This window comes from Symsagittifera roscoffensis, chromosome 4, assembly GCF_963678635.1.
Source record: "Symsagittifera roscoffensis chromosome 4, txSymRosc1.1, whole genome shotgun sequence".
NCBI classification, from domain to species: domain Eukaryota; kingdom Metazoa; phylum Xenacoelomorpha; order Acoela; family Convolutidae; genus Symsagittifera; species Symsagittifera roscoffensis.
Window position 1 is genome coordinate 15,837,628 of NC_087065.1, and position 23,567 is coordinate 15,861,194.

At 33.5% G+C, this 23,567-nt stretch overlaps 1 protein-coding gene across 1 annotated transcript in view; it reads right to left on the reverse strand.

Annotated features, from left to right (window-relative positions):
* Positions 1-23,567, reverse strand: part of LOC134844773 (uncharacterized) — a 73,660-nt gene that overhangs the window by 12,340 nt on the left and 37,753 nt on the right. Inside the window, exons 8-11 of the mRNA XM_063861588.1 lie at positions 8,979-9,333; positions 8,285-8,729; positions 693-758; positions 383-474 (exon numbers count right to left, since the gene is read on the reverse strand). Coding sequence (XP_063717658.1) covers positions 383-474; positions 693-758; positions 8,285-8,729; positions 8,979-9,333 — 958 coding nt within the window. The remainder of the gene's footprint in view (positions 1-382; positions 475-692; positions 759-8,284; positions 8,730-8,978; positions 9,334-23,567) is intronic.

The following is a 23,567-nucleotide window of genomic DNA, read 5'->3' on the forward strand; positions in this document are numbered from 1 at the left end:
TTTATAAACTCCTCAGACATTCCAATTTTTCCAACCTCTCCAATTCTTTCAAAATGGAAAATGACGAGATTTTCGTTTCGTGTTTGAACTTTGATTTCTTCATTGTTGAAATCAACCCCAAATTGTAAAATATTGTGATAAAATTTGGTTGGTCGCCCTCTAACAACAATCGAGCGACCCCACTTTCTCACCGAGGGCAAATTTAACGTAGATAATTAACGAATGTCCCAAAACTTTGATTCCATAATCGCCTTTCAAGCTTCATGTTTCTGTTTCTGTGTAATAGTTTTTTTACTAAGTTCTGTTTGGTTCTCATAAGTATCGGACGATCGGATCCTTGGCGATGCAGAGACCTCTTACTATGTACTTTTAAGGTACTTACATCAACAGTTGACATGTTCAAAACCAGATCGATCGTGCAAATAGAGCAGTTGTCAGTTGTGCTTAGAAACTCCACACTAAGAGTGATGATCCCTTCAGTGATATTGGTCATTTCGAGGCCAAACTGTGCATTTTGGGAAATTTAAGCGGATTCCATTATAAGAAAGCTCATTTAGTTCTTCTTTTGTTCTTTCATATCATCTGATCGTTCCGATACAAACTTAACTTGCTTAAAGACTTGTCTCTGTAATACAGGAACATACAGACACAACCCAGTGCACAGTTTCGCCTCGAAATGGTGTAGTTAGAACCAGAGTCAAGCGTCGCATTGGATCCGCCATCAGCAGATCTTCGGAGCTTTCCACCATTGGTCGGAGCTTTCAAAAAAAGATAAAGTTAGGCTTAGCCGCATCCAAGTATAGGCGTAAATAATCGATTATAACGGATTATTATGATGACTTTTTGACAATTATAATTGATTATAATTACCAAAATTAGGTGTTTAAAGGTTTTATAATAGATTATAATCGTGATATTTTCCAAGAGATTTTGATCGGTTATAATCAATTATAATTGATTGTAGTTCATACAAAAAACCCTTGGAATCAATTATAATCGATTGTAATCGATTATAATCTCTTATTTTGCCAAAATTTTGTCAATTCAAAACTATATTCCAATTATGTTTTATGGGTTATTATTCTTGTATCAATAATAAAATGTCTAAAAGAGAGATCTCTTGAACGCTTTGGTTCACGTGATCACAATGTTTTACCTCGAAACAAAAGTTTCATAGAGATCCTTTCATTTTAGTTGAAAGATTCCCGCGGTAGATGAAAAATAAATCTTCCGATCAATCATGAAATTAAAATAATTTGCTGATGTTTTGGTGGTTAAAAAGCTGAAAATATGCATTACAAAACTCTAATGGTGAAGAAATGAAAAAAAATCTTTTAAATTTCAATTGATTGGAAAACTTCAAAAACAATTTTCTCAATTTTCATAGGAACCAACGACTACAAAAAGCATTGAATATAAGCAATTTAAATGTAACTTTGAAGACAAAATGCACAAACAAAAAAATTATAATCAATAATAATCTAATGAATTAAAAATTTGAAAAAAATGGTTTATAATCAATTAAAATTGATTATATTTGTATCGAAAGAGGGACGAATAAATTATCGATTATAATCGATTATAATGGATTATAATGGATTATAGTTCATTAAGATTTGATCTTAAAAAGAGAGATTATAATCGATAATTAATTGATTAAAATCGATTGTTTCTCAATTTTAGTAAAACTGGTACTAAAATCGTAAAATAATCGATTATTAACGCTTGAAACTGGCAAAACAAAAACAAAGCGATTGTCGAAGATTCAGTGTTAAATCCCTGGTGTGAATTTCATCCTGTTATTCAAGTGTAAGGGGAAATAGGCTAGCTACCGTGACCGTGTTTTAAAAAAGCTGGTCATACAATTTACGTGAACCAAGAAAAATACGATGATTACTATTTGATACTAAATGATGTTTGAAAAAATATGCAAAAAAATCCTACTCACAGCCTTTTCATGCAATTCCATAAGCACAAAAAATTGCATGAAAAATATTTATTCTACATGGAAATTTTATAACTAGCATTTTTTCATAAACAAAAAATGACTTTTTTTTTTAAGTTTATTTTATCAAAATTTTTGAGATGTGTTCGTTACCGAACACAAGTGACAAATACCACGGTTTATTCAAAACAAGAATCACCGAATGTTTGATCGTCTTGCATCTCCAATGCATTGAAACCGACCGCCGAAGTTGCAAAAAACTTTCTTACAAAAATCATATGCTAAAAGCAACAAATTTTCAAATTTTGGCGAAATTTCAAAAGATTTCAACTTTAAGTTTTCAGTTAATGATCATGGCATACAAAGTAAAAAGGAGTGCTTAGCGTTTTCGAAAAAATTATTCATAGAAACCTAACAAAAATCCAATTTATGTGTAAACAAGACTACGTTATGAATACAAAATAATATAAGTTTGCTCGCAAAAAAAAATAGAATACGTTCATTTGAAAACAAGTTCGGATTGCGGTTGTAAAAAAAATGAAAAAATCTCTGAGACAACGTCAAAATTACGCGGAAATTTTTTTTTTGTCGCATCAAAAAAATAGCAGTTATACAATTTCTATAAATGGAAATTTTATGATTAGCAATTTTTTTGATTAAAAAAAATTCTTTTTTTTTAAATATGAGACACTGACTTTTATGCAAAAATTAAAAAAAAATTGAAAATATTGTGATACTATTGTAGCAAAATGAGTGAAATTTGTACAAATAGTGTTTTTTCTTAGACTTGGTTTATGGAATTATATGATTAGCTTTTTTGGTCCTATGGAGGTCAACCCAGGAGGTTAAAAAGTTTAGCGCAATGTGAGAAAACAAAAAAACATGTCTAGTGTGCGCAATTTGTTGGTTAAAATAGCTCAATTTATTTGAGTTAGCCGCCACTCACGCTAAGCGTTCATACAAAATTTTTCGAAGTTCCATGATCTTATGATAAAAGACGAAATAAGAAGTATCTTGTGAGATTCGAGCTCGACACTTAATTTTGATTTTTTGAACAATCTAAAAAAAACAGTCGTGAGCTCAAAATGCAGCTGTAAGTTTTTTTGCACTCTCTTTCCACACAGTTTTGGGGTTGGGAAAACTTACTGAAACTATTTGGTTTTAAAGTTTCAAGATACGTTTAAAAAAAAATCTCTCAACGGTTTGACAATTAAATTTGATGGCGAAGTTGATCCAGATTGAAATGAAAATTTTTGCCCAACTTTTGTTCAACAGTTTACTAAAAAAAACAGTGGGGTCGATTGATAGATCCCTTTGTTTTCAATTAGTAATGTACATTATATTACTCTATTTTTTTATTAGTTTCCAGAGTGCACAGTATAATCAGCGTGACTTTAGTAGTATTCGTTCCTAATTCAGATAAATTTGCGGCTATTATTCTCGTATGCAAATGATTGGAAGAAACTGGATAATGCATCAATAACCTAATATCTCGGTCCGAAATACCGACCAACATTTAGCGTCAAAATGTTTTCTTTTGATTTTTTTTTCTGAAACGTAAGTTTATAGGAAGGCGCTAGGATGTTATTGATTGGATGGTTTTCTTGCAAGGCCTCTTGAATTTGTTCCGTTATTCCTGTGGTTACTGAAATTGGGTCAATAGTCTGAAAAATGTGGATAGATTTCAGGTTCATTTCTACTTTGAGTATTGTGCATGCTAGTGGGATGCCGTAGGGTTTTGTAGTTGTTTTGTTTTTAGATTTACTTTGAGCTCAACCTACTGCATATGCGTTTCATAGCTGCAGTGTTTTACTTCTTCTTTGTTCTTACATGCTGTCAAACTGTTGCCGTCCAAGGACTTTTTTCATTTTTGTGTAGCATTTCATCCATTTTTATCCAGTTCAAGAGTGTATCCAACTTCATTCACTGTTATGAAGTTTTTTTTTCCTGCTGTTGCGCAATCTTCAGGTGGTTTTACAATTGCGTAGGTGATCATTTTCATTTTGAGATCAATGGAGGAGTGCGCCCACACTCCGCAGTTCTAACGAATGGAAAGATTTGATTTTTACACATTACTGCGTTTAAATAGGCTCTATAGGACCGTTGAAATCTGTTTAAAATGCTATCTGTCTTCTTAAAATTTTCTGGCCAAACTATGCACGTTGTTACTTGATTAAGCGCATACATTTTGCTCACTTGCATATTCACGTTCACGTTTGTTATTGGGGGTAAAAAAAATACCATTCATCGAAAAACCAACCATATAGACTGAAATCATCATCGGGCAAATGTCCATTCTCTCTCTTACGTAACGGCTGTAGCGTGACTACCGAGATTCCATACTATCAAAAATCTTGGAAGGATTAACTTATTGACAATTAATCTGTTCTGTAAAAATTACTTGCTTTTTTCGTCACTAATTCTATGGCTGTATCGTTCGAGCTTGTGATCACAAAAACTTCCATGGGTATATATTTTCAGATAATTATAAATCCGGATACAAAGGGCTCTGAGGTTGAGAGAATATAATATATTCATCTAATTAAAAAGAAAGGGTCCCCGATTCATCAACGCAATGGCTAAATTGCATTTCAATCACTAAGATGTTCTCCGTAGAGAACTCAAATCAAGAAAACTCGTTCACCAAAAACCTCATTCCGCTCTTTAACCTAACTATCTTAACTACTAACCTACCGAGATCCAGTTAGCCATTTTTTCAGCAACAATTTCGCATTTACAGAACGATCATTTTCTCTAGATTGCTCAATCGATCTCGCTGACTTTGTGAACCAACTATCTACTGTCTCTGCAAAAAATTTTTCCCATTTAAATATGAAAAACAAGCGTTAGCTATCTTTGCAAATTTTTTTCTAATAGATGACAACCAGCTATACTCTCGCTCAGTAGTGATTGCGCTTCCTAAGTTTAGGCTTTTTTGTTATTCTTTATTATGTTTTTTTATTTGACCTTTAGTCACAGTTAGATTTTTATAGTTCCTACGAATCCTGACTTTGACTTTGAAACCGGGCGAACACGGTCCTCCTTACTGAATTGAGTTAAGCCCTAAATGATAGCCTCATTATATCTATAACCAATTTAGTTTTGCAATAATTAAGATCAAATCAATGCAAAATCAAATCAAATTTTTCAAATCAATTTTTACTTGATTAGATTAACCAAGGTCCCAGAGACCTTATTTAATTACATTTCAATTGTTCCGGCCTCCCGATAAAAAATGGACGCGTTTTTCATTCCTAGATATTTCATCCAAATCATCTAATTTCTTATCTATCTTCTATTGCATTCTGAACCTTTCTACTATAATAGAAAAGTATTTTGTCTATTGGGATGTCTAATTAGGCCAAAAAACCACCTTCAGGGAGCTATGAAATCTTCCCAATCATGTGCATTAGTTAGGAGACTTAATTCTCATACCGCAATGTTATTACTGGTAGTTTTTTTGGGACTATTTTTCTTTAGTCTAATTGAAGTGCATTTTATAGCTGAGTTGCTTGAAATCATTTTAATCAATTATTTGCCTAGTTCCACCCAAATTCAGTCCACTATTTCAACATTGCAATGTAAAAAGTCAGCACTCCTAGCGTTTGCTTCTTTTCCTAAAGCGATAAGTTTCCTTCCAAATAAAAAAAGAGTACCGATTGCCTTTTTCAGGGGCTGGGGATGAGCATACGCGGAAATCCGGTGTTAACCTCGTTGTTTACTATGGTGTTCAACAGTGAAAAGCTTAAAGGTTATCCCAAGGCCACCACGAGGTCACTCTGGATCCTTCTTCCATTTTTGGAATGAGAATCCAAAAACTGCCCTTCCTCAAGTTTCATCCACCTCACATTAGTACTTCCCAAGTTATCACATTTCTTAAACACTTCCAGCATCCTTTTTCCTGGGAATTTTTTGGCATTTTAATTTTTTTTCAAAATTTATATCTTGTGTCTATACCCGGCTTACTAATTTGCGTAGTTTGTCGATTTTGGTCTAGGAGGTGTTTTTCTTCAAATCTACGAACTTCCGGTCCAACCGCTGGGTTTTGCTCAAAATATAATACATGATGAAACCTATCGGTACCTATCACGTCATATCTTAAGTTTCGGCTCCCTGTGATCAATTAAGGCTGAGAAATGACTTCCGCAAGTCCGCACAAGGAACTTTTGTTTGGCGCCAGAAGTAGGAGTACAGGGGGTCTGGAGTGTGAATTTAAGCTTGCTTCGACTAGTTGTCCAACATTTGAAATTAAATTTTGTTTCCATTCCAACCACTAGATCGATACCAATTTTTGATAGGACTTAATGTAATGGGGTTGTTTGTGTTTCCACGAACCGTTATCACTTGGGCCACGAGGCCTTAGGTTCCGGGTTGCTTAATGCATTTTTCAAGAAACTTTATTTCACAGCCGGCGGAGCACTACTGAGAGGAAAGTCAGATAACAATTGCTACATTCTCGAACAAGAGGACGTCAGAACCATTGGTTTAGTGGAAAGCGTGGATAGTTCGGTCCTTTTTTGTTTTTTAGGTCGACCAAATTACTTTCTTGAGCTCTCCCAAATGACTATACAGACCCTAATTCAATCAAATTGTCTGCCCCGCAGGCTAATTGTAAAAAGCCCAAAAAAATTGTTTTTATAGGCAATTTTTGAAAAACTTCGACCAAAAAATCGCATTTTTCCGGCGCGCGCTTCCCCCTCAAAATTATTATAGATTGGCGCCAAACGCGCCTTTAAAAATTTTGAGGTCAGTCAGCCAAAATTGGATATCTCAAAATAGTACAAAGGGGGGACCCTTTGGGTCGGCAGGGAGTCGAATCCCTGAGGAAGAGGAACGTCCGCCCCCTTCCTCTAAATCCGTTACTGATTGTAGACCAATTGCAGCAATTTTCCAATCGGAAAACTGACGGTTATTATCAAAACCACCAGTTTTGTACGCTTGTGAGGTTAAAGGGAAGCTGTAATCCAAGAAGACATAGAAAACATTCAGGAGCTAGATTTGGTTTGCAGAAAATATACAGAAGCCGGGGCGGCATTTGAAAAATTTCACTGGAAAATAAGTTCACTAAGTGCAACTCAAAACACTGCTAGATGAGTTTAGTGACTAAACTACTATGACGGCTATGTCGGAAAACGGCTATGCCGGAAAATCTCAAACCAATCTTGAAATAAGCACTGAATCGAGATCTCGGACTCGAAATGGTCAACAGAAGCAAGATGATGGCTGTGAGAACTAATACACTGGAACCAACGGAGCCAGAGCTAAACAAATGAGAGCTTAACTTTTGCAGGTTATATCCTAATTGATTCCAGATGAATAGAAATACTGAGACACAATATGGGACAAAAGTTTTAAAATTTTAAAAGACGTCTAATGAAAGGGTTGAGGAGTACCCCCTTGCGCAGAAGAAAACGCAGACAAATAGATAGTTAAATGTATAAAATGGGACACATAAAAAGCTAGAAAGATGCCGGCAAGAGTTTAGTATCTCCAATTGCGATCATATAGTAAAAATGGAGTGGATGGCAGTATGTAACTGGAAGAAGAAACGGTATAATTGAAAAAGCAATTACATAAAAAGAACAGCCTCCAAACATATATATGGCTGTAGTAGAAGAAAACTGCGTTAAAACTTTTCTTTATTGGGCAGCGTTGACCAATTTTCTGACTGCTCGACCAAAGGAGAACTATAGAAGAATTGCTAAAACGCATCAATCAAACTATAGTGAAAAAAAGGAAAAGCAGTTCTCCTTTGGTCGAGCAGTCAGAAAATTGGTCAACGCTGCCCATAAAAAAACTTTTTAACGCAGTTTTCTTCTACTACCTGCCTGTGGCTTGATTCGCAGTGGCTTAAGGGGGAGGAAACCCTGACCCTCCTTTGATACTACTTAACGAAATTCCAAAATTTTACAATTTAGCAAACAGAAGCTTATTTAAATTGTTTAAGAGAGATAAAAAATCAGTTCGGTGGACAGAAAAAAAACCTAAACACCCATTCCTTCCAATACTCTAGATCCGTGCCTGCGCCTGATTGAATAAAATCTCGACATGAATCTCATTTTCAAAACGACTGACCGAAATGTTTTCAAAAATTTGTAAAATGCCGCCTTCAAGCTAAACGTGTATGCTAATGTCGGCGCGGATCTAGGATTTTTCAGATCTACCCGGCGGCCGTTAGTCAATTTTTTCAGCTTGAAAGTTGGTTATAGTTCTTTTTAAAGTTGAACAAATTGAGGTTCACGGTTTCTTTAAACAATATCAAAACCCCCAAAAAAAGAGGAAGGTTTCACCAATAATCGCGTTTGTGGTCGCCGCTTAAAAAATGCCCTGGGAACCTACAGATTTTTTTGCAGAAGCCAGTTGCTAGTTGTACTGGAGCTGTGCCATCTTTTTCGAACGTTATCTTTTGAGTGTAATCATGGAAAACCGTGCTAGGATTGGAACCATCACACTTTACATATACGACCAATTCTGCGTTGCCTTTCAGCTTTGCTGCTGGTTTGAAGTCCAGCAACAGCACAGTGTCTGTCATGGGGTAGGTTATCTGAACAACTCTCGCCTCGCCAAGTTGAAGATTAAGCATCTCAAATATATCGGCTACTTCAGCATTGATTGGGTCCACGGATATTTCACATGTATCATATAGTATAGCTGGTATTTCGTTGTTAAACTGATTGAAGTCACTGTATTGTCGGACATAATCCTCTGATGTGGCCGCTAGAAGTAGCTGATCGTAGATTGCTCCCGACGTCATCCCAATCGAATACACCACAAGGCCATCGGTCTTAAACACTATATAACTTATCCTAATCCTAAAAAAAAATCACAACCAAAACTGCTATCATCCCAAAACCACTCGACCAAAACTGAAATCTCATAATTTTTTGATCAGTTTAAGGCTTTTTTGTAAAAGCTGCAAATTTAGCTAGAACAGTTTTGTGCAAATTATTTGTCAATTTGAAATACAATAAAAAATGATTAGGAACTTCTCTATACCTTCTCTACCTCAATTCTAAAACTAATCCAAGCTTACCACATTTTTAAGTTGTGCTGTCATACTGGGATATAAATGATGCTCTTGGTTGCCCGCACCGTCAGTTAGGAAGAAGACCAGTTTCCTGACAGATCTGTCGTTTTCCCTGCTATTGGGGTCCACTAAAACTATGCGTCTTGCTTCCCGCAAACCCGCTACTAAGTTTGTATTCCCTGATTTGTGACTCATTTTGTCGATATATGCTGTAATTGAGGAGTAGTCCTGCATATAGGGCGTGGTGCTTGTTAGATTAGTGGCGAATACGACAATTGCTGATTGGGTGTTTCCACTATCAAAACTGTTCTTCAGGTATGTTATCACAGATCGGATGAACTTCACTTGAATCTTAAATCCACTAAACAAAAAGCTGCGGTAAATATATGTGGTAAGTTTGTAAATTTATGCATTTCTTTTCCGATGGGACAACTTGGACAATGAGCTTCATTAATTTTCAATTTTTCTAATTTCGATTTTAATTTCAGAGTATTTAAAGATGCTGTCCGAGTTATTTTTACAAGATTCAAGAAAACTTGTGATTTCATATTTCATCAAGCTTAGAATGTACTACCCGTACCGAAAATTTTAGCTAAATTCAATTCTGGACATCGAAAATTCATGCAAATTTCTGATCTGTATCAGTCCTGTGGCATGTCTCTTTTTCCGCTGTACATGTCTGAATCGGACATGTACAGATATGATAACCATGGGAAAAGTCAGGTATGATCAGGTCTGGCCCAGGTATGCTTCAGATCTGATTTTACATGATCATACCTGGATCAGACATGATCATACCTGGACCAGACATGATCATACTTGACTTTACATGATCATACCTGGACTAGACCTGATCACACCTGGACCAGACATGATCATGCCTGAAAAGACATGATCATACCTGATAATACATGATCTGACCTAGATCAAAAAAGCTTTTTAAAAACTCCGTAGGCCAAAACTCAACAATAAACAACAAAAAAAAATGAACAATAAAAAACAACAGTGATGGGATGTTCATGAAGTATTTGCAAATAAATTTAGAGAATATTAGAGACAACCTCAGAAAGTTTCATATGTTAGATAGAAATTTGAACAAGCACCAAAAAGAAAAGCGAATCATTCCCTATGGATTTACTTTGAGTTTCCCCCATTGCATTAAAAAACTGATCCTTGTGGAACTCAAGAGTTTTACTAATATTTTTTTAAATAGACTTTCTTTAAAATCTTTGGATTTTAATAGAAATTTTTTTAAATCTTTGGATTTCAAAATACAAGACACGTGACAAACAGGAAAACTTCATTGGGTAAAAAGTTGATCGAACTTGCGTTTTTACGTATCTAGTGGGGGTATCTAGATACGGAAAAACGCAGGTTCAATCATTTTTTTTCCCAATGAAGTTTTCCTGTTTGTCACGTTTCTTGTATTCTAAAAACAAGACACGTGACAAAACTTGAACTTCTCTTCGAAAATTTGAATTTATAAAAAAAAGTCTTATAGAAATGGATAAAATCGAACAAAAGAAAAGAAATATTTTTTCTGTAGAGAAAAATACGTCATGTCTAACCAAGTATAGTCATGTCTGGCTAGGTATAGTCATGTCTGATCAGGTACAGTCATGCCTGACCAGGTATAGTCATGTCGAACCAGGTATAATCATGTCTGGCCCAGGTATAATCATGCCTGACCCAGGTATAATCATGTCTGACCAGGTATAGTCTGCAAACGACAATGTTTGCAGATGTGATCACATGTGAAACAGATATGTATAGAACTGGAAAACAGCTAATGTCGGAAAATTGTTTGATCAGACGTGAAGTTGTGAGAAAAGTTCGGTACGGGTAAAACAAGCGCATATTTGATGTTTTGTTTTTCAGCATGCGTTGTGTTACAAAAGAACACTGAAAAATTCGCAGACAGTGAATAAATAGAAGATAATCAATTATTGTATACAGATGGTTTCGAGGCGTCCGCACCGTGCACCCGTGGATTGTAATCGATTAGAATGGATTCCCGAGACAAACATAATCCATTTTAATCCATAACAGATGTAAAATTCAGACCAAGAAATCGATTATATTGCTACTATAATCGATTATTTAGAAAAAAATCCATTATAATCCATTATAACCGACTATAAGCCATTTTTTGGCAAGGAAATTGATTACTTTTGTGAAGATAATCCATTATAATCGATTATTTTTGAAATGAAAAACCATTATTTTCCATTATAATCGATTATAACTCATTTTAATTTGAGAGCTAAAATCGATTATTTTTGCAAACTAAAGGCCTCAACGTCACCCCTCAATTTTTTTAAATCGTTTTTTGATTCGTAGACTTTGGGGGAGGAGAAGTTAATAATTGACACCACCTCCCCCCTTAGTTCACGTCCCCCAACAGTTAACACCCCCCACAAGGGTAACGGTAAACTGAGATGAATAGCAAAAGAAGAAACAAAAAAAAATTTTTAATGTGAAATGTAACATTTTTTGAAAGGTAATACTTAGTACGTCGCAACTGCAGTAAAAAAGAAAAGGAATAATTTTGGAAAAAATTTGCAAATTTCATGATTAACTTCTCAAAAAAACCATGATAAATGATTATAATCGATTATAATGGATTATATATTGGAAAAAAAGTTAGGATTTTGAACCATGAACCACTTTTAATGGATTATAATCGATTGTAATGGATTATATTGACATCAAAAAATAGTAGGTTTATAATCCATTTTTAATGGATTATGATTGATTTTTTTTGTCATTTTACAGTTACTGACCATATTATGAAATATGTTGGATTATGATCCATAGGCGCTCGGTTCGGGCTGAATATGAAGCATGTGTTAAAATTTTTTCGATGTGCGTATTGCCATGCATGCAAAATACTAATGATACTAATATAAAAATGTTCTGTACAAAAGTCGGGTTGAAACTATTGTGAAAAAATGGCTCAGCTTATCCAAGTCATTCACACGCTCCAAAAAGTTCTAATGTTCAATTTGAAGCAAAAGGGAAACAAGACTGCTCGTATCAGGGCGAAGCCCTGAATGTTTCGACTGCATTTTAAGGTTTATGGAGCAGTAATACCATTAAAAAATTAAATGCAATAAAACAAAATGAAATTTTTTTCCAAAAATTTGAAATTTTCTGTGAAAATCATCCCCCACACGCCATATAAAGTACAAAAGGAAAAATGTCGCTCCTTAAAACTAATCAATTATGGCGAATAAGCTTCTTTCAATCAATTTGGAACAATTTCTCAGACGGATTAACTCTCAAATGGCAATTTTTAAACCCCCGTAACTTCACGAAAAATGATCACAGGTGAAATATCTTTTCAAATTTGCGCTCAGGACAACAATGCCTTTCGAATGATATAAAATTCCGTCAAAAACGGCTAGTTAAAAAGTCGAAATTTGTCTGAAGAAAAAAAACCCACCCCGAGCACAAATATTCCGTTACTTTCGTATCAAAAGTCGGAACAACAAGGCTCTCGTACTCAGCCTTTACATTTTTCAGCAGTTCAATTAAGCATGATATCAGAAAGTCTAATCAGTACACTAGCAAATCATTTCAGCAGGGCTAGTATTGCTTGCTAGTGTTTGTCCAAACTTAAAGTTGAGACGAAGATAAATTTTGACCATGGAGCTCAATTATAATTTGTTCACTAGTTTACCCTAAGCGAGAAAGTGTCTCCTCTATAATTTGCCGTTTGGTGTATATCATTGTTGTATAATTGGTTTGAAAAGTCCGAAGAAAAAATGTTTTAGGACTGATGGCCGAGTTTTTTCTCTTTCATTTGGGACAATTTTGTCGTGTCAATCGGTCAAAGAGCTCTTCACAAGGATCAAGGTAAAGGAATCACTGCTTCTCAAAGCACACAAAACAAAACAAAAAAACGAAACGATAACGTTTAGTAAAAAATATGGAATCATATTTTATTATAATGGATTATAATTCAAAAAAAAATTTATAGAAAATTTCAAAAAATAATCGACTACAATTGATTATAATCGTTCATTTTGGTTTTTATTGTTTCGAAAATATTAACATGCTAATCCATTTTTAATGGATTACAGTCAAGTTTTATTAAAATTTATGAAGACTGACAATAAAAATCCATAGTAATGTATTATTTTCTCTTTTTACTGAGTGCGGGAACCGTGGTGTGGGTGTAGTTCGTTCGTTGCCCACTAAGGGGCCTAGAAAAATAGACGTTAAAATGTGGTTTATATTGACCCATTTCTTCATTTGTCATATAGGTTTTTGCACAAAATCGGATTTACAATGATTTTCTATTTATTTTGTTGCATGATTTTAAGCTCAAAATGTGATTTATATTACCCATTTCTTCATTTTTTTCATATGTTTTTGCCCAAAATCTGAATTACAATGATATTTTTCTAAACTTTTGTTGCATATTTTTGTGCCCAAAATCTTGTTTATGTTCATGATTTTTGTCGTTTAAATTCAACTTTTGTTTTGATTTTTCAAATAGCATCCTTTTAAGAAGAGAAAAATCAATTTTCAGACAATATAATCCAATTTTTTTGACAACATTATCGATTTTTTGGGTCCCAGATTTTTTTGCAACTTCTTGGCGATAGCAAGAGTTTTTGTTGCGATTTTAGTGGAATTAAAATGCCAGAAAATGTTGCTGAAATTGGTTACACATAATCAATTTTAATGGCAACATTTTCGGCGAAACTTTCTCAATATAATCTACTTTTATCCGAGAAACTTCGATGCTGGAAATGAATATAAAATGACAAAATCTATCAAAAAAATTAGATTAATTAAACATAAATGTCAAAACTGAAAGTTACAGGAGAGTTTTGAATTGAATAAAGTATGCATGATTGATATGTAAAATTTTTGGCCACCGAAATTAAACTGTTGCTTGCAAACAATTTAATTTTTCTAACGCAATTTGTCTCTAAACATTTTTAATCTCTCTCACTTTCGTCTATTTTCTCACAATGCAGTTTTGCAAAACATCTAATTTCGTTTTAAGTACATCTTTCAAATTTGCTTGTCATCTAATTTCTCAACCCCCCCCCCCATTTAGGTAACATAGCAGAAAAATCGGTACCACTTATGATGCAGACAAAAGAATGACAGAAAAGACATATGACCTCATCACAACCATTTATTCACTACATACACTTTACATTTACTCAAACGTTTATTCGCTAAATAAGTTTATCATATTATTTCCGGTTATTGAAACCCAGTTAAGGAAATGCTCAGACTGACGCAATTGAAACCAGTAGTATATAACTTAATCATCCTGTCCCTACTTACTTCCCTCATTTTGACATAATCACCCTGTCCCTTGTTATTTGCCTCATTTCGACATTTTGGAAAAACTTTGTTCTCGGCGCGCGGAAAAAGGGGTCATGGTCATTTAAATTATGCTGCAAAACGACAGTTTTGGTTGGTTAAAAATACAATGCAGCTCGATTTGAGGATCGTGTAGCAAAACACATATTGCTGTTTGCTTAAAAGTTCGATGCATCTAGATACGACACAAGCGCGTCGTTTTGCAAGTTAAGGGTAAAAACTAACCGGTTTGTTTCCGTCAAATTTTAGAAAAAGCGGAAAAAGTATCAGGTTTTTACGAGGTTTTACACACGAGTCTAGTTTATAGACTTCTGGGATGTATTATGCATGCCATCAGAAATAACAAAGTTTTTGGGTTCAAAACAGTGGTAGGTAACTTGAAAAATCTGTTTGAAAGTTTGAAAGACCATTGAGCTCTTAAAATTTCAGTTTAACTAGGAAGAGATAATTTTTGAAAAAATTTAACTCCATTAAATAATTAAAACCAAGAAAAAAAGTTCCAAATCATTTATTTATAATTATATTAACATAGAACGCTAGCTGTAAGATTCAAGTGTTATCTTCCAAATTTTTCTTGAATATGTAAATTCTCATCTGCTCTAAAGCTCTCATCTGCTTTGAATTTGGATCCAACAATTTGTTTCCGACACTTCACGCAAGCCTTAATCGTTTTGTAGGAGGTTGATCTACCACTTCTTGAGACTCGAAATTGATAAACGCTGACTTTATGAAAGGTTTCTCGAGAACCGGGGCATCCCAATCCAAAATCTCACCATCATCACTGGATATTTCAGCTGTACGAAGGAATCCAGGATCTGGAGGCTGGAATGGACAGTCACTATCAGATTCACTGTACATCGTTTTGATAACCAACCTCAAATTTATTACTTGATTCAGCAGCTGAATCATTTGGCGAGAAAACTTGATCAAAAGAAACAGTTTTGGTAAAAACAGGGCGAAATTGCTTTTGTCCCGTTCTATGATGACCAAAGGCATAAGATTCAATTCCATTTTCCAAAGAAAATTGTTTATTATCGAAGGGTGATAACGCTACTTTGTTGACTTTGTTGATAATAACTTTGTGTTTTTTGCTGGTAAGAAGGACCATTGAAAATTTTAAAGTCAATCCGTTAAACAGAACAGATTTGAATTTCTCATGATGAAGAATTTTTTTTACTTCATGATTAACACCTTTTGCGCTCTGTTTGGTTTTTACCAAAAACCCATCAACATAAGCAATAGAATAAGCTTTTGGCTTTAGGAAAACTGCTTCAGCTACAATTGCACCGTTCAGTTCATCAGTTAGTTTCAAAGGAACTTTTCTGTTCGCCTCGCTGAAAAGTGGATGTTCTTTTGGGTAAGAGCTCAGATCTAAATCTGTTTTAAGAGATCTCATGTCATAGTATAGATCAGCCGTCCGAACTTCGTAGAACAGAGAATCTATATCTTTGTACAGTATTCGAGCTCTGTTATTGTACATGGGGATCATTTTATTATAGTGAAAGTTGTACAATTCCAGCTTAGATAAATCTAAAATTGCGGCACCAATGTAAGTAGGTTTGTTCCATTTAATCGACTTCTTCATCAGAGTAACACCAATCAAATCTTCTTTGAATATTGTAAACCTGTTGAAGTTGAATTTATTGCAGTAAAATTTTGCAGTTTCATGGTCGCTAACCATTATCAGACTTTGCCGCTTTCGTAAATTCTCCATAGTCTTACCAAAGCAAGAATTGTTGAGTAACTTGAAGAAATTTTTCTTAAATTCCGATAAACCAGGGCGCTGCCTCATTGATGTATTTAGTTCTACATAAGGTTTCATGAAATTGTTCTGATCGAACTGAAGAACCCTTTTCAACTGTGAAATTTCCATTCCTTGATCAACCAAAAACTTCAAAATCGAGTAATGGCAGACGTAGTCTTTTTTGTCAAACAGAGTTTCCATAAGTTTTTTTGTGGGTGCTTGCCTTTCGGGGAAGAAATTCAGCTGATATTTAAATTGCATGTCTTTTTTCGGTACGAGTTTTTCAGCTGCAAGGGGGAAATCGTTGTGTAAATCATGTAATCGTTGCGGGTATTTAAGATCCACCTCAACAAAGAAGCCTTGATCTGCTTCATCTGGAGTCTCTAAAAAGTCAACCAAATTTTTTTCTACCCATTTGAAGTTACCAACCGGCATTTTTTTCATCATGGTACCTCCATATAGGTTCACAACATCCAACAAAAGTCCGAATGTAAATGGTTTGCTGCTGTCGTAATCCGGCAAATACTGATTGTTTGCCTTCATATATCTTTTTTTCCCTATACCCTTCAACCCTCCTCGTATGGCGCTCTCGCAAAATAACAATATATCGATGTCTGACAAAAGATCCAATTCTATTCCTGTTGTTTTGTGCATTGCATCCCATGAGATATTCGGAGAATTGTAATAGTGGAATGGGTCCAAATTGAAAATTTCTTTGAAAAGGTTTCTGAAACTTTCAAAAATATCAGCCAGAAGCAATACATCAGACTTAAGGTAAATATCATGATAATCACCTATTATCTCACATCTGAATTTTTTCCACACATTGTTTGCATTCTCAAGATCAAAAGTGCTCACATTAATTTTTCCGGACAGCGTGTTGAACCAATTAGGCCCATATACAAGTAATTGTTTCTCTTCAAACTTTTGGTAGCAGTCGATGTAGGAGTAAGAAAAAATATCTTTCTTTTTGAGCAAATTTGATTCATCTGGTTTCTTAAAATGATGATCGAGAATGCGAAAATTGTTTTCATTCATAGAGTTTACCAAATTGTTCAAACTGGAAGGTAGAAACTTGTAACTGTCGAGAAATCTCATCTCTTCAAATTTAGGATGTATGGCTCCGGATTTTGATTTGAACTCTCCTATTGGAACATTTAAGTTGAAAGAAATATAGGTTTCATCAGTACAAGGAACAACTGTAAGTTTTTCTTTTGGGTTGAGCTTTAAGCTTCGAATGAGATGATGAGCATCATATCTACTCAAATTATGAAGCAAGACTGGCGTGAATGATTGAGTTCATAATTTTAAGTTGCATTCATTGTGAGCCATCCCATAGATTTGCCCAGTTGCATGATCATGATGAATAACTTTTTTAGCTGAGAGTTCTTTCCTGCAAATCACACAAGTAACACTTGTTTCACACAATTTCTGACGATCTGCTTCGGAAATTGAAAAATTTCTCTATTTCTGTTTTGCGTCGGAAATTTCCTTAGCTCTCAGACGAAGATAGATTGAAAAAAGAACTTATTGCGTTTTCGCCTCTAGATGTATCATAAAAAGACTTTTTCGAAGTTCTGTCCACTAAAAGAGCTCCAAATGAACACGGTGTCTGTTCTTCCAGTTTTGTGGTGTTATCAGTAGTTTTTAGATTTTTGCCAGCTGAGAGGCAAAGTGCTTCAGTGTCTGCATATATTACAAATGGACATATGGAAGTTTTGAGCCAATGCTGAAAGCGGATCGTTGAACCCTCGGGAGGCATTTTGATAGCTGTTGCTTCATGCTGTCCACACAAAATCAGATGATCGCTCAAAATTTGCTGAGATGAAAATCCATGAAGACATCGCTCGCAAAATTTGGTTCGGTTTGTACTTCTTTCAAACTGACGAGCCATAAATCCTTTGAATTTTGTTATCAAAGCATAATAAAACCTTACACCATCAGAAAGCAGAAGCAAATTAATGCGCTCGAGGGTTGTCTTTGAAAGATACAGTGGTGTAATTTGCTTCTTTTCAACTCCGAACACATTGATCCCTAAGTTGTTTATGGACTCAAAACGGGGAATATCTTTTATTGGCATTGGAAACTCAAATCCTGTCATTTTTAATTTATCCAGTTTGCTCCTGTAAGACGCAGCTTCGTTCTTTGTGTGACTTGAACAAGGGTAGAGTGCTGCTAGCACTGCATATGCAAAACATATTTGATCGCGATTGTGTATGTTCAACAAAAAACTTTTGTTTCTGAAGACCTCGGGCGTTGGAATAAAACTGCTACCTTTATTTGGCTTGAACAAATTAATATTGATGTCTAAATGTGCAAGTGATGGAACAATAAATCCGCTACCACTGCTGCAGAAAATTTGAATTGTGCTGACCATTTGATCAATCATTGAGTAGTAATCGTTGTCATCCATTTGAGTGATCACAGGTTTAGCGTCGCTGCTAGCAAGACAAGAAACCTTGGTTTCATCAATTGGCATCAAAAGATTCACAAAAACAGAAAATTGTAATTTAATGGGTCCCAACTCCATAACTTTGGTCTGCAAAAATTTCTGAATGTCGTCTTTGCAGGATTGCATTAGACAGTGCAAATCAAGTTCATCGGTAATTCTCATTCTGAAAGATTGGAAGAACTTATTGGACGCATGCTGTTTTGTTGTAAATTTAAGTTTTGACTGCTGATTGGGGGTACTCGTGCGAATTTCATGTATCTGTGAAGCATGCTGTTGTAGTTCAGCTAAATTTTTACAAACTTCATCGCAAAAACTACATTTTTTGGGGGACTTGGCATTGTGTTTTTCACGGAGATGGCGAAAAACGTTATCACAACGAATAAATTTTTTTGAACAAATTGCGCAGGTGTAATTAGCCGTTTTTCTTGAATCAATTTTATGCTTTTTGAAGAGATGGTCGCTAAGTCTTCGTTTTGTTGTGTACTTCTTTGGGCCTTGACTGCAGGGGAACTCCATTGCTGGAACAGAAACAATCTGACTGTGTGAGAAAAATATTTTTACTTTTTAAATTTGATCTTTTTGATGTAACTAGTTTTTTTTCTTTGAAAAAACTTTGCATCTTTTTCCATTTAAAAAGTCACTAAAATTAAATTTTGCTTTACAACTCAGTAATCTGATCTTCGAAGGTTTCGACCAAACAAACTATTTTATCGCTTTTCAGAGAGTTTATGAGAAAAATTGAAAAAAAAAATTCAGACGTTACAGCCAAAGCAAGTCGTAGAATATTCAATCTCCGATTATAAATATCTCCATTATCCCTTTTTTTGTTAGCAATATGATTTGAAAAAAAATACTAAAAAAAAGATTTTTTTAAAATCTAAAGTGTTTTAACGTTTTTTTTGTCTTATATGTAGTAACAATTTTCACTTTTTCATACTGAAAGCATTTTTGTTCAAACCTGTTAGTTTAAGTTTTGTAAATTGCAATAACAGTAAAGGTTACTTATGTTGTAAACTTTTATGTTTGAAAAAACAGAAACAAAAAATATTGAAATGGCTGAAGCTATCTTGATTTTTTTACTCATTAACTAAAACTTTTAGGCTACTCTAAAATGTATTGGAAAAAATAGCAAAAAATGCAAATCTTAATTTTAGTTAAACTCACTGATTTACAGTGAACCTAGAAAATTCATAAAAACTCATCGGACAATGTTCCAGATAACGGATTTTTGAGCACGCCTTCTTCAGTTTTTAGAATTAAAAAATTGATATTGAAAACGTCTTAAAATTTCAAAATCATTTCGAAAGCACCAGTAATTTTTTTCTTGTTGTGTCTCAAATCTATAATTTCACTTTTGAGCTATAAATAAAATGTGATAAAAAACCTAGGACTTGTATGTTGATATATTTTTTTAGTGTGGCCAAGTAAAAACAAAGTGGTGGTTAATTAAACAAAGCCAAAACAATCAAGACTTTGAGTAAACAAACAATCTGAAAAACTCAGGTTAAAACTAAAACCAATTCAAAAAACCCATCCCATTTAAATTTAAAAAGCAAAATGAAGTGTTATCTAATCAAAACTTTGACAGATAATATACAAACTAGAAATTTATTCGGGGATTCCAATTTGGAAACTTTTTCAGCATTACCTGTTTTTGCTGTTCTGTAAACTCAAATAGCACTAAGGCTTACGTAAATTTTGAACATCTATGTTCAAACGTAGAAAACAAAGAAATGATTGATGCTAAGTTGAATTGTTTCTTATACTCATTAACTAAAAATTCTGGCTTATTCTAGAATGTTCTCGTGAGAATAACAAAACAGCAAATCTGAGTTTTAGTTTCAGTTACTGACTTACAGTGAATCTATAAAAGTCATAAAAACTCATCGGACAGTGTTCCAGATAACGGATTTTTGAGTACGCCTTCTTCAATTTGAGAATTAAAAAATTAATAATGAAAACGTTTTAAAATTTCAAAATCATTTCGATAGCACTAGTAATTTTTTTCTTGTTGTGTCTCAAATCTATAATTTCATTTTGAGCTATAAATAAAATGTGATAGAAAACCTAGGACTTGTATGTTGATATATTTGTTTCAGTTCGGCCAAGTAAAGTTAAAGTGGTGGTTAATTAAACAAAACCAAAACAATCAAGACTTTGAGTAAACAAACAATCTGAAAAACTTAGAATTAAAACCAATTCAAAAAACCCATCCCATTTAAATTTAAAAAACAAAATGAAGTGTTATCTAATCAAAACTTTGACAGATAAAATACAAACTAGAAAATTATTCGGGGATTCCAATTTGGAAACTTTTTCAGCATTACCTGTTTTTAATGTTATGTAAACTGAAATAGCAGTAAGGCTTACTTAAGTTTTGAACATCTATATTCAAACGAAGAAAACAAGAAATGATTGATGCTAAGTTGAATTGTTTCTTATACTCATTAACTAAAAACTCTAGCTTATTCTAGAATATTCTTGTAAAAATAACAAACCTGCAAAAGTGAGTTTTTGTTACACTTCCTGATTTACAGCGAACTCGAAAAAAATCATCGCTAAAGTTTCCGATAACAGAAATTTGAGAGAGTACACTATAAATTTTTTAGAGTTTAATTTTTGATAACGAAAACCCTTCATAAAAATTCAAATTCGTTTCAAAAGCAACAGTAATTTTTTTTGTTTCTCAACTCTACAGTTTCATTTTTAAGGTATAAAAAATTATCATTAAAACCTGGACTTTTATGTGTGATTTATGTATGGTTTGACTTAGGAAAACGTTGGTTAACTCAAGAAACCGAAACAACCAAGAATTTGAGTTTAAAAAATCTGAAAAACACAGGTTTGAATGAAAATTATTTCAAAAACCTATCCAAATTAGGTTTAGAACATTGCTTCGAGGTTTTGTTTTTCCTTGTATACAGATCCAATGTCATTCAGTTTGTAGTTTACTTCAAACGAATCGACGACGCTGCATGAATTAATAAAATAAACCGCTACTGTTCGGGTAGCCCGGAAACTTCCAATAATTGCCTCATTTCGTTTTTCAAATTGGGTCCGTTTTTTTGTCATTGGCAATTAAAGAACCTGAGCGAAAACATAGAAATTAGAATTGGTTAAAAAATTTTGTAATTTAAACATACTTAAAAAATTTTCTTTGCAAAAGAGAAATTGAAAACAAAAAAAGTCAATCTATGAATCCAGTTTCGTCAAAAATTTATTGCATGCAAACAAGTTGAAAAAAGACAACATATACAATCGAAACAGATTTTAAACTTTGGATTTTTTTGTTGTTGACGGAATAGCTTCTTTGTAGAATAGTTAAAAATGAACCTGATTTCTCTTAAAATGAAACATTTTTAAAAGTCTAGATTCTATATTAAGCTTGTACAACGGGTGATACTGTCAATTACTAAAAAAATTTTGTGCTACTCTTTTATTGCAAATCGGTCAAACTGACAGCTGAAATAACTCTGAAGCTTTAGATTGATTTTTGAAAATTGGTGTTTTGAAAAAAAAAATGAGTCCTGAAAATTGTTACTATGATTATTTTTTTGTTGGCGAAGGTTGCAGACAAAGATTTAAAAAATGCAAACACCATTTTTTCTTAACTGTAGCTAACTGAGTAGTTTGTTTTACCATTTCAATTGGTTTTTGTGAGAGATTTGAGTTTTAGAAAAAATGATGTGATGAAACCCAAAGGGTGTTTTAAACAGTTGAAACACTTGAAAATGTTTATGGCTAAAATTCAGCAGCAATCTTACAATTAATTCAAGCAAGAGTAAATTTACCTAAAAACTTATTCGCTTGAGAACAGTGACAGACTTTCAAAAGAAAGAAATAAAGTTTCTAACCGCTGTGCAACTACTACCGAGTGTTTCGATTTGTGTTTTGGTAAATAAATAATTGGATACAAAAAACTGGAAAAAAGTTGTTTTTGAATCATAAAAGAAAATTAATGCTCTATTTCTTACTTGTAAATTCTAAAATTTACAATTAAAATTAATTTCATTTCATAATTTGAAACCTAAATGTGATGTTTTTTTTCAAGTTGGCTTCGATAATCTCCGCTTCCTGAGATGTCTACAAAAAATCAACTCTTCAGATATTTTTTAAAAACCTTTCTTTGACTGTTGCAAATTATTAACTTTTAATTGGTATGTAATCTTTGAGGGTAAAACGAAAAAAAGAAAATGCCACGATTGTTTAGTGATTTGTTTACAATGATTATTTTGGATAAAACAATGATTTTTACTTAAAACCGAGGCAAACAGTGCGGCACAATTCTCGCAAAAAATAATCTATTCTATTATAAGATGAGAAAAAAACGAATAACCAAACAACTAATTCAAACAAAAAAAAACATCAATTCAAAAACACTATTTTAATCACACAGACTTTTTTTCAAAATTTTATACTTTTCTCTACATTTAAGTTCAAAAACGTCTTAAGCAACATTGAACAACCTTTACCAAAAGCCAACTTACGTGGGAAAAAAGTTCAGTCGACCCTCATTAAGCCGAAAGTTTTATTAAGCAAAAAAAAACTAATTGTAAATTGAACCTAATCATTTGCAAAATATCTCTTCCCGAAGACAAGCAGAATCACTTATTACTTGAAACTAATTAATAAACGCCAACTGAGCCGATATATGATGAGTCGGAAAAAAATCTAAAAGCAAAAAATAATGTAATAACGAAACACTTGTTTTTGAAATTTGATCAAAACAAACTAAAAACCCAAGTTTTGGAGAGAAAAAAATGCAAAAATAAATTAGTTGGTAGAGTTTCTCTAAGAAAGTCGAAAATGAGCCGACAAAAATGAGGTTAAAAACACAAAACCGATAAAAACAATAACAAAGTTTCAAAACTCGGAATAATAAATGATAACTTGCAATGTATTATAGATAATTTTATTTTAAATTTCAAGAAAATCAACATTCAACCTGCACGTAAAATCCTTGCAGGTTTTTTGCTTGTTTTTAAAAACTATTTTACGGAAAAAAAGGTTGTTCCCAATTACAAGTACAAGTACATGTGAAAAAAACTTT